Source organism: Sinohyriopsis cumingii, chromosome 17, assembly GCF_028554795.1.
Source record: "Sinohyriopsis cumingii isolate HCF-2022 chromosome 17, ASM2855479v2, whole genome shotgun sequence".
In the NCBI taxonomy this organism is placed as follows: Eukaryota; Metazoa; Mollusca; class Bivalvia; order Unionida; family Unionidae; genus Sinohyriopsis; species Sinohyriopsis cumingii.
The window spans coordinates 68593775-68606328 of NC_142977.1; the positions used below are offsets into that span (position 1 = coordinate 68593775).

At 36.3% G+C, this 12554-nt stretch overlaps 1 protein-coding gene across 8 annotated transcripts in view; it reads right to left on the reverse strand.

The window, feature by feature from the left end:
• Positions 1-12554, reverse strand: part of LOC149779169 (protein unc-80 homolog) — a 225941-nt gene that overhangs the window by 186963 nt on the left and 26424 nt on the right. For all 8 annotated transcript variants that reach the window (XR_016415580.1, XM_089939731.1, XM_089939730.1 and 5 more), the window contains exons 6-7: positions 7459-7646; positions 3856-4019 (exon numbers count right to left, since the gene is read on the reverse strand). Coding sequence is in view for 7 of the 8 variants with exons in the window: in XM_089939731.1 (XP_089795857.1) it covers positions 3856-4019; positions 7459-7646 (352 nt within the window). In the remaining variant the exon portion in view is untranslated. The remainder of the gene's footprint in view (positions 1-3855; positions 4020-7458; positions 7647-12554) is intronic.

The following is a 12554-nucleotide window of genomic DNA, read 5'->3' on the forward strand; positions in this document are numbered from 1 at the left end:
TGGCATGATGCATAGCTGCCAACATTCCAGGTTCACAATTAGTGAAAATAGCGATAAAAATTAGTGAATTTGAACATGAATTGGTGAAAAATACCATGACAATAACTCCACCAACTCTGACTGCCAATACTACACTATACACTGCTTGAGTGCTTAGATCCAGTATTGCCTTCACTAACTGATGTTATTAATACCTCTCTCTCATCCGGGGAATTCCCATCATTTTTCAAAACTGCCATTCTAAAGCCTCTGCTGAGGAAACCAACACTAGACCATAATGATTTAAAGAACTACCGCCCACTTTCTAATCTCCCATTCATATCAAAAATCTTAGAAAAGGTTGTTCTATCCCAGCTTGTATCTTATCTAAATTCAAACAGTCTTTTTAGCCATGTACAATCTGCATATCGCCCTTGCCACAGTACTGAAACTACTCTTTTAAAAGTAGTTAATGACATTCTCTCTGTGTTGGATAGCGGAAAGATTACAGTCCTTGATTTGTCTGCAGCATTTTACACAATAGATCATGATATATTACTTCACCGTCAACAGGACAAAAATTGTATCTGCAAATGGAATACACTCCAGCCCAGTTGATCTATGTTGTGGTGTTCCACAGGGGTCTGTTCTTGGACCTGTTCTCTTCATTCTGTACACTCAGTTGCTCTCAAGTGTAATAGATCATCATCCAGTGTCTAACCAATTGTACGCTGATGACACCCAAATATACAAATCTAGCCACCCAACTGAAGTTGATGCTACCATCCAAGGTGTAGAGAGGTGCATTTCTGATGTGAAATCATGGATGACATGTAACAAGCTGCAGATGAATGATGATAAAACTGAAGCCATTCTGATCACAACACAAAGACTTTCTCATTCACATCCTTTATCCCAAGCAATAAATATCAGCAACACCAACATTAAATTCACACAATCTGTACGAAACCTAGGTGTTACTCTGGACAGTACTCTCACATTGCACCAACATATCATGAACATATGCAAGGCTGCGTATCTTGAGCTGAGACGCATCAGCTCAATTCGCAAATATCTTTCAGTTGATGCCACTAAAACACTTGTGTGTTCATTAGTACTTTCAAGACTGGACTATTGTAACTCAATTCTGTCTGGTTCATCTCAATATCTACTCCAGAAACTTCAAAACACAGCTGCTCGGATCACACCTAGAGTACCACGATCAGAGCACACCTCCCCGCTGCTCTGTACCCTACACTGGCTATCCATTCAATCCAGAATCAAACACAAAATTTGTCCTCTGTGCTATGCTTCACTGTCGGACTCTAGTCCAACATACCTATCTGACCTCACCCATGTGTACACACCAGCAAGATACTTATGCTCCTCTTCTAACAATCATATACTCATTATTCCCACTATGAAAACAAAGTCATATGGACAGCATTCTTTTGCATACCAAGGCCCAGCAACATGGAATGAATCGCCCACTGAACTTAGACACAAAGACACAGTGATCACATTCAAGAGAGCTCTCAAAACTCACTTATTTCAACTGCAAGAACAAACTTAAAGACCTAATAATGTTTCCTACTTGAAATATTCTCAGCATGTTTTTTTATTTTTTAATGTTTTTCTAATTTCATGGTGTTTGTTTTTGTAATAATATTATTATATGTCTTTTATCTTATAAGTGTTGTCTAATGTTGTAAAGCGCTTAGAGCTTCTAAAGATTAGGCGCTATACAAAATCCTCATTATTATTATTATTATTATATCTAGATCACAATATAAAACAAAGATACTACATATATATATTTCTGCATTTCTAATTATTATGGTATTCATAAATTTGACTTGTCCTTGTGGTTATTTATCAAGACATGATACTGTGGCAGACTTGAAATTCCTCAACTGCTTGATCGTAAATTTGTTTTCAAAACAGTTCAGACTTCTTGCCTGCTGGTTGGTGACTAAAATTGCTCAAAAATTTTCTGCACCTAAGGATGCCCTAAAGTCTGTCTTATTCTTCCTCACTAGAGAAAATGCTCTTTCACTGTCTCTGTTGCTGTGAGGAATGCACAGGAGCTGCAGCACTACTGTTTCTTACACAGGAAAATTTTAAATTTGGAAGCGATCTTCGAGTCCGGGAACATTTGTCAGAACAAATGTTTAGCATGGTCTTCAGCTGATAAAGACTGATTGTCTTCAACAAGAAAACTCACAAATAATGCTTCAGCGTTGTTAGCTTGCAGATCTTCCGTCGATGGCTTAAAATATTCCAGAGCTGAAATCTGTGAATTTTTCCCAACTTCTATGTGTTTTTTGCAACCCATGTGCTTCCTCACATCATCACTGCCACCATGCCCAATACTAAAACTTTGTGACACACTGTGCAAAAAGCATCATGTATATCAATATTTAATGGCAGAATGCACTGCCAATTTTTGGTATATTCCAAATTAAACTTCACTTTTTGAGCAATCCATTTCTTTTTCCTTGGTGGTAAAGTCATTTTCAAGATCTTACATGTGATGCCGAATGGTAATTCAAATCAGTGTTGCTGTTGCATGCATGGATACAAATTCCAGTTAGGCCTCAGTTTCTCTCAAAAGCATTTGTAAAACTACTCTTATACACATAGATTGAAATAGGCTAAAATGAATGCTACCGGGCTAACTGTTATAATCGGCTGCAGTTCTACTAATATCGTAACCAGCAGTACCGGACCGTTTCGGCAACTGCCAATATCACAACTAGCGCTTGACAGGGAAATCGGTTATTTTATTAAAGATTTAAAATAATTAAGAATTGGAGAATTCATGAATTTTTTGCTTGTGAGATGAATCCGAGAATTGCTGAAAAAGTTGTGAAATTCATGCCAAAATCACGAGGGTCAGCAGCTATGCTTGATGCCCCAGTGCTAATCATCACTATAAACTGCCACACTGCAAACATCATATCAATTTGACTGAAAAATGTTTAAAGCTATGTTGAAAATCCAAAACACACACACACACACACACACACCCTGTGACCTGCTAACCATGTCTTGCAGTCTGCTAATCAGGTATCTCACGCTTTTGCTAATTCTTACTTACTGCTAATTCTACATTTTACAATGTTAATTATGTCACATTATCAACTAATTATGTGCCTCATGGTTTGCTAATTTGGTCACACTATCAGCAATTCTACATTTTATGATCTGCTAATTCTGTCACACCATCTGCTAATTATATGCCTCATGTTGTGATATTTCTGTCATACTACCTGCAAATTCTACATCTCGCAATCTGTTAATTATGTGCAGCACAATTTGCTAATTCATGTCTCATGATCTGCCAGTTCTCTGCCAGATTACCTGCTAATTGTATGTCTCATGATTTGCTTACGCTATGTCTTGCAATCTGCTTATGCCAAGTCCCACAATCTGCTAAATGCCTCATGATTTACCAATTCTCTGCCACACTATCTGCTAATTCATGTCTCATGATCTGCCAATTCTCTGCCACACTATCTGCTAACTGTATGTCTCATGATCTGCTTATGCTATGTCCTGCAATCTGCTTATGCCAAGTCCCACAATCTGCTAAATCTGTCTCATGATCTGCCATTTCTCTGCAACACTATCTGCTAATTGTATGTTTCATGATCTGCTTATGCAATGTCCTGTAATCTGCTTATGCCAAGTCCCATAATCTGCTAAATCTATTTTCTCATGATTTACCAATTCTCTGCCACACTATCTGCTAATTTTATGTCTCAAGATCTGCTTATTCTGTTCCACAATCTGCTAACTCGACATACGTTACTATTTTGTACTATCTGCTTATCATTACAAATTATTTTCAAACTGAATCAAAATGGGCAGTACCTTATAGGAAAGGAGGCTCTAGCTTTGTTTTCCTTTTCCTGTTCCTTTTTCTTCTGTATGTCAAAGTATGAGTCCAACAATCCACTGAGAGCCACTCGCCGGAAGGTGCCACCATGAAACTCCTTCAGGTAAGTGATAAGAAGACGAATGTCACAGAACAAACTCTGAAATGATTATTAGGTAAAGATAACAAATAAGACTGAATGATATACAAATACAACTTCACTTAATATAAAGCATTTTGTTTGTAATTATCTGCAATTATGAGGAAAACAATATAGTTTGGAACAGAGCCGGATGGCTATGATAATGCTGGGTATCGGCTATCATATGCTGAATTCAGATATGCCCTGTGCTTCTACAAGAGCTACCATAATGCTGAATTAATTTAGCCCATGGGCTACTAATAGGACTACCATAATGCTGGGATGGGGCTATCACTTGCTAAATGTGATTATCCCATGGGCTACTGTTGATACCATGAACTGTTCTAAACATTTTTCAAAATGTAACGACAAAAATACTTTACTAAATCTAACATTTATTAATGGCATTGGCTGAACATTTTTTTCTTGATCCTTGGCTTCTGGACTTTTGAAACAAACTGATACTGGATCTGGTCTTGTGGCATATGGCTCCCACTATTTCCGTGGGCCACAGTGGCTCAGTGTTAAGCAAGCTGGACCCCTGACCAAAAGGGTGCAGGTTCAAATTCTACCATTAGAACAGCCCAAGTTGGTTACCATGGTGTGTCATTGGGTAAGGCACTTTACTCCAATTGCATTGGCACTAAATAACCTGTGTTGATATGCCATAAAACACCAAACCAAAATTAATCTATATTTCCTTATGTCAAAACAAACAAGTACTACAGTGTACAATATTATGTTCAATAAGAACAATATGTTCCTGTGGGTCCACCTTTATTTTTCATTTCCATCTTTATCTTCACATATAGTTCAATATAACTGTTATGATTCAATTGACACAGCATAAATGATGGACTTGATATGACCACTTCAAACATAAAAACCCATGAATTTCAAAATATGAGGAACTTGCATATGAACGGAACAAAAGAATATACAATTCTAATACATAAATGACAGTTAATGATACCCATTTATCACTCTAACTGTTAACCATATTGTCTCACACTGTCACCTATGTGATGCCCTATGTTTTTGGTTCCTTTTGCAGTTCTAAGATTCAAAACAGAAAAAGGCTATTGATGTGAGGCATTTAAAATTACTTAAATCATAGTACCTATATTAAAAAAACAAATTTAAAACATGAACCAAGTCTTACAAGTAGTTATTGTTGTTTGGGGTTTAATGCCATTTTCAGCACATGATAGGCTATATATGGCAACCAGTATAGCAAGTGGAGGAAACACCCAGGAAAATCCTTGGTAAGAACCACTAACCGATGGTAAGCTACTGGTAAGCTTTCACACAAAACTACAACGTCCGAGCCCGAGACTTGAACCAACACAGACAGAGGTGAGATGGCAGTGATAGGTAAAAGGTGACCGCATTAGGCAACAAATCTTCAAAGCAATAAATAACATAATGACAGAGCTGCCAATCCCTAAGTACAAAAATACTAACTGCTTATGACAAAAATACAGATTTTCACAAAGAAATACAGATTTTTAACATTTTAATGCATATGTAACTATATACAACATCTACAACTGTCAGTAAAGTAGGAAGTACCTTCCTTAATTATTTAATGTCAAAGATGCACGTGTTGCACTCTTGAACCTTCTGAATGGGCAAGAAGGTGCAAGATGCAACACACTCAGACACAGGCTATTTATAAGAGCCTTTTCCACACCTTGCTGTTTTCCTTAGTCATTATCAATTCCAATGTATCATCTTTCACTGATTGTCTGAATTCTGTGTGATTTTCTTACTGAACTGTTTTAGTCCTTTGTGATTTTACTGTCTAAAGAATGTGTGCAAAATTTAATTATTAGCAACTCTAGTAACTGAAAGAGGAAGGTTCATTTCTAAAAGAAATTTAATAAACCAAATTTTGACTGAATTACATCAAGGTTCTCTCTGGTATTTATATACGTCATAAGTTCAGGCTGAAATGTTGATGACAAAGAAGCAAGCTGATTTTTATTAGCTTTTTCATGCTCTTGCATGTCATGGGTGCCTCCATGCCCAACAGCAAAATAACATTACACAATTTGCAAAATGTAAACTTTTCTCCTTTACTAGATGGCTTCACAAATCAAAACAAGATGGCTCAATTATCCTTCCTGTTCTGATTTCTTGTCTTTCCTGGAGAAAATTCTGAATATTCTGCTTTCTTTTTTGACACGATTAGAAGTTGAATGTTACGAAGATGAGATACAGTGATAGCTGCAACTCTTTGCAAAATCCAATATGGCAGATAAAGACAGGCATGGCAGCCTCAATTTCGAATGAAACAATCATATTTTAGAACTCTATTCCTATGTACATGCAATACGTTTGAATCAGAATGAAACGAGTGCCATTCTAAACAGAAAATTACAAGGACATTTTTAATTTATTTATTTATTTTTTATTTAAAAACATAGTTTTCGCAAGAAAAACATACACCCGTATTTAGGTCCAAAATATGGGACAAATACTGGAAAAAAAGGACAACTGGCAGCTATGCAAAGATAAATAAAATAAAATCAATCAAAAGAACTGGCATTTTAAAGTAATGACATTATTATTATTATTAATTTTTATCCTTATTATTATGATGTAAAATTCAGTTCATTCTCAAGATATACATGTATTTTTGATTGAATTTATTGCTAGATTATGTCACCTTTGAAATCACTAGACACCTACTTTTCTAAATGATTTACAAGCTCAAAGAGCTTTTGGAACTATCCAGCACACATGCAAATGACTCAACTTGAAAATACAAAACGTCATCAGCAGCATTTTTAATTTGGTTTAACTGGTAAACAATGTTTTCTGCAATATAAAATTCAACAACTTTGTGTTCCAAAAAGTAACTGTTTATGCCAAATATATCTTTATGAAAATTACAAAATTTCTAGACAAAATAAAGTCAATTCCCAACAGTTTACTCTATTTTTCTTCCAATTTGTTAAACTGCTGAAATTATTAGCTGTGATTCTAAACTGACCCTTTTTCCCCAAATCATGTAAGCCAGTCATGGAGTTGCAATGCTTGTTGGCACAACCTGATTGTGAAACAGGTTGACCAGTCAAGGATTTGCAATGCTTGTTGGCACAACCTGATTGTGAAACAGGTTGACCAGTCAAGGATTTGCAATGCTTAATTCACTAGCTTTGAAACTGCAGTAGTGGTGGACAGAATGATTTCACATCAACCAATTAGAAAACAAAACTGACTGGATAACTATGCCAATTTGACAATTTGGTAGTTGTGGGAAATTTATTTATAAAGCAAAACTTTTACATCGATGGCACTGACAAAATTTGTCTCATATCTTGATACAGTTTTTTCTTTTATAATGATAATTATTTTTATCCCACCTGGTAGATATAGCTGGGTTTTTTTGTGAGTGACAAGAAAACTAGCAAAAAATCATCAGCTGCTTCAGCACTAATATAATACGTACAATGTTGTCATTGCTGTACAGGTCCTTCACATTTTCCATACACTTGGAGACGAAAGTCTTCAAACTGTTGGCAACAAGTACCCCCTCTACACCACGGTATCCCTCACCTCCAATACTGTGGCCAAAATTGTTGGCAAAACCATGAGTGGCCAAGCCCTCCTGTGATACAGACGTTTTGTAACTTACTCCTGCAATGCATCAAAGAAAATGGGGGTGAGATCTAAATTTACTGTGAATTAACTTTCTTATGCAGGTGACCAAATTTAACCAATTTGTGGTTAATTTATTCCAGGAACTTATGAAGGAGCAATGATCTCATTTTGAAACAAAAAGACTCTTCCCCAATCCAAAAAGATATGTACTCATGAAAATGTAATTTTCCCACAAAACCATAAATATACTGATGGCACCAAAAGAATGCATGTATCCTTGTAGGTATGTATATATTTATGAACGTATGTAGGTATGTATGCATGCATGTATGTAAGTAGGGAGTAGGTAGGTATGCATGCATGTTATGTAGATAGTAGGTAGGTATGCATGCATGTATGTAGATAGTAGGTAGGTATGCATGCATGTTATGTAGATAGTAGATAGGTAGGTATGCAGTATGCATGTATATATGTAGTAGCATTTTATGGAACCTTAGCAGAATAGTGGCAATGAAATATAAAGTTTAAAAATGTTTTTAAAAAATGTGTCATGTTTACCCCGACCCAGAGTAGCCCCAGTTTGAAACATGTATCATCAAAGTAATTCTGAGAAGCCATTGTTTGATGTTAAACATTGCCGCAGGCTACCACTAATTCATTACGTAAGATTGCCGTGGCTAAGAAGTGGAGAGCCGGACCTAGGAGTTGCGAAGCCACCAGATAGCCAATTATCACCTAGTTGTGGAAACATTTGTCCAAGATCAAAAGAAGTTGCCTGAAGAAGTGGGAGTGTCTTAACTTCTTTTCCCTGCAAACAGACAGACAGTTTGAACTGGCCGCTAAAACGATTGGACAGGGTCACAGCGCCACCCAATCAGAATCGAGACAGGTGAGACACCCTGATTTGGGGAGAATGATATCTCCACGTCTTCCGGCAAGAATTAGTTCGCTAAGCGAAATTACCAAGAGGAGGTTAGCGTAACTCCGAATAGCCATTCGTTATTAGCGGGAAAATCTTAGAACAGGAAATTATAAGTACAGACAGCTTCAAATAAGGAAGCTTTGAGGGACAGACCAGTAACAGTTTGGTCCCGTAGTCTCAGATAGAGAGACGGAGGAAAGGAGAAGAAAGGAGAGAAGTCAGGAGAAGTTGAAGTCTGGGAGCGAAATTGAACGAGGAGACTGTAGAGAGGGAAACGGAGTCGAAGGAGGAGTTAGAGGAACGGAAAGAAGGAAGGAATTAGCGGGAAAGAAAGAGATGAGTAGATGCAAGGACGGGGGAAATCGAACTCACACTGTAAATCATGGGATGAATTAGGCTGTCATTTGGTCGAGGGAAAGACAGGTGATTGAAAGTTATCATTTTTAAATTATCGAATTTATTAAATTGTTATTGATTGAATTTCATCTTCGTGTTCTCTATAATTCTGCTATCGGCCGTGCTGACTGGGGGCTCAGAGCTGTAAATTTACATTGTCACTAATTTAACTTTCTAACCTCACGAGCCAGGGTGGAAATTTCATCATAATTTAATTAAAATGTATTGGAAGAATCCCACCCCAATGCATGCAAACGTCACAAAATGTAAACATGAATGATGCCAATATAAAATATAAAAGGTAAAATATTATAATTCTGATAAGATATATAAAATAAAAGATAAAGGTAAAACAAAAAATCCTTGAAACATTTGGTGAAAGCATCTAATCATGAAGTCCAAGATTTCCTCTGGTAGTACATCATCATTCCTTATTTCTTGCACATCAAATACTTCTGCTTGACAGGTATGAAGTTGATAAACTCTGTAAAAATTTGTTCTGCTGTCAGTGAACACTGTCAAGGCAATCACTCTGGTCAAGGTTCACCCTTCAGTGTTAAGAGAACTAATACTTATCAACTGATCACATAATATTTATATGACAGACTCATATATGCAAACACCTGGCGAGAAAAAGTGTAATTCAAGTGGATAAAATGAGTAATCCAAGCAGAAAAAGAGTAATCCACATATAACATGATAAAAATTCAATGAGCATATGTACCAAATGATTTATTTATCCCTCTGGACCTTTAACATCAATTACTGCTTCAAGTTTTCATATATAACACTTTGAGCTTTAAGAAGCAACAGATTCTCATATTGCATTTCAAAACACTTTGTACCAGCTGATATAATAAATGTTTTGCACACCAGTAGAGCACTAAGTGCTGGGTTAGAGAGCCTGGATCTGAATTCAATTTTACTTTTGTTAACAATGCTGAACAATCTCTCACAGTCAGCATTAGAATGATAAAGAACCAATATTCCTTTCATAACCTGACAAGGAAGAGGAAATATATATCTTCCAGTTATTGGATCTTTTAGCTGGGTAATAAGGTGCCACTGCACATCAACTCTGTCCCCATGAAGTACATTGTCAGGCAGAGTGCCAGCTTGATACTTTAAGAGTTGTCCTTCTAGTTTATCAGCAGCTTTTCCTGCAGCAAGGTGCATCATATGATGGAGACATTTTTCAAAATATAGTATGCAACTCTATCATGAATTCCAGTCATCACTGATGCAGTATCAGCTGAAAACCCCATACAGTTCCGCCAATTTATATTTGTTCAAAGCATTATCAAGCAAATTAAAAAATGTTTTCTCCAGTGGAATCTACTGTTAGTTCTAGTAATAAAAGAAGAGCACTCTGACTTTGCCCTTTTCATTGTCAAAGTCTCTTACACTGACTGGTCCAACTTTTTGTCATCATAATCACTACTCCTGTCTGTTGCAATACTAAAGAGCCCAATTTTCATGGCTTCTGAATTTTAAGTGAAGTATCTTCTGCTAAAAACACCTAACAATATTAGATGATTTTATTCTTGCACATGCATATTTTCTACAATTCTAGAATCAGGAAACATCTGTTTGAACAAAGGACCAATGTAGTCTTCTACCGCTAGGGGTAGTCTGTGTTCTATTAAGAACTCTGTATATAATGCCTCTGCATTTATAAAATTCATGTCCACAATTTAGTTATGTTGTAAAAAAAAGAAGTTACCTTAGTATTGGAGTTAGTAAAACAAGCAAATTCAATGTTTCTTTGTTTTACATCCAAGACCAATATTAAAATAGATTCCACACAGCCTGCAAGGGGCATGAAGCTGCCCTAGAATGGAACACTGTAATATGTAATTCATGTATTCATCTCAGAGTAGATTTTTCGTCTTTTCTAATCCATCTATGAAATCATTTGAAAAACATTTTTACTCTAGCACACACATCGACTAGAATAAATCCAACTTGATTTTTAGAACCAAATACCTACAGACTGGTTCTGTACTAGGTATGAATTTGAACAAGAATCTGTGAGCAAAGATTACAAGTTAGAAAACCAGTCTGTTCTCTCCTAACTAAGCCATACAGCTGCATTAAATAGAAACCGAGGTCAAAAGTTTGAAAGTAGAACCAGCCTGTTTCTTGGAAATAGGGCAGCTGCTAAAAATAGAACATAATACTGTTAGGAAAGTGTATGTAAGTCTACGGACAAGCGTACTCTTATGTTGTAGTTAGATAGAAGCCGTTTTTTCTAGAATATGGTCTGTGGGATTAATGGGATGTTAATTAAAATGAGAAAACAAATTATTAATCTTTTTGGGGAGGGGCATATACTGAAAACGCGTAATCCAAATACATTTATGCATAAGGCATAATTTAGTGGAAAAAGAAGCATAATGATTATGCCAAAAGCATAATGGTTGGCATGTATGCAGACTCTTGCCAACACTGACATACTAAATGCAGACACAGCCTGTTGGACACAGAGATTCACTGTGACACATCATACCATGTCAAGATTACAGACAAGTCAATATTACAATAGACATGTCAATATTAAAATTAGATATGTCAATATTACAATAGGCAACTATTCCCTACCAAGATCCAGGTCATGAAAGCAAGCACACCCAGGAACCTATTATGATAGAAAGAGAACTCCAATACATAAAACAGCTAATCTGTAGGTGACGCATCCTGACATGCCTTTCACTAGCAAGCTCATGTCTAACATGCCATAAGACTAAATTCATCCTGACATGCCTTTCACTAGCAAACTTATGTCTAACATGCCATGAGACTAAATTCATCCTGACATGCCTTTCACTAGCAAACTCATGTCTAACATGCCATAAGACTAAATTCATCCTGACATTCTCACTGCAGCAGACTAGCCCCTTGCATGCCACAAGATATAGACTAATTCAAACTAATTCTAAGTTTTCTCACTCAGAGAAGACTCCGGTTTTTTTTTTGGGGGGGGGTCAGTACTCCAGAACTCTAAATCCTATTAATAATCCTAATGTTATCTATACAGTATTTCTGAAGAAAAAAAACTCTCAAGTCCATTTTCATGAACTTCTGGCAGTCAGTGACTCTCTATGAGGTCATCAAAAAAACCTTGACAAACATCGCTAACTTATGACACACGAATAATCCAGGCGTATTCTGACATTGTATGCATAGCAGACTTACCTTTTACGTGTCAAACATCTCATTTAGACTCATTGTGACATAATCCACCATAGCAGACTATATGCATGTACCAAATAATCCATTTCTGAAACTCTGGCATTTGCATGTCTAGATAATTAAATTAGTGGGAGACTGTTCAGACAAGTGTGTGATGAAAACTTAAGCAATGGTGAAGTAATCATAAATAATAATAGTGAAGAGTGATTGGACAAAAGTGAGAAAATAAATAAATAAATAAATAAATACTAAAACATTAGTGGAATTATAGTTAGGTATAATGAATGTAGCTAACTGACAGACTGAATTATCAGCATTTGGCAAGGTTAATATGTGATTAGGTAGAGCTCCAGTCGATGAGGTTCTCAGGGAAGGAAGTATTTATAGTAATCTGCACTTGTTGTATCTGTGTATAGGCAAGATTATGCTGACTT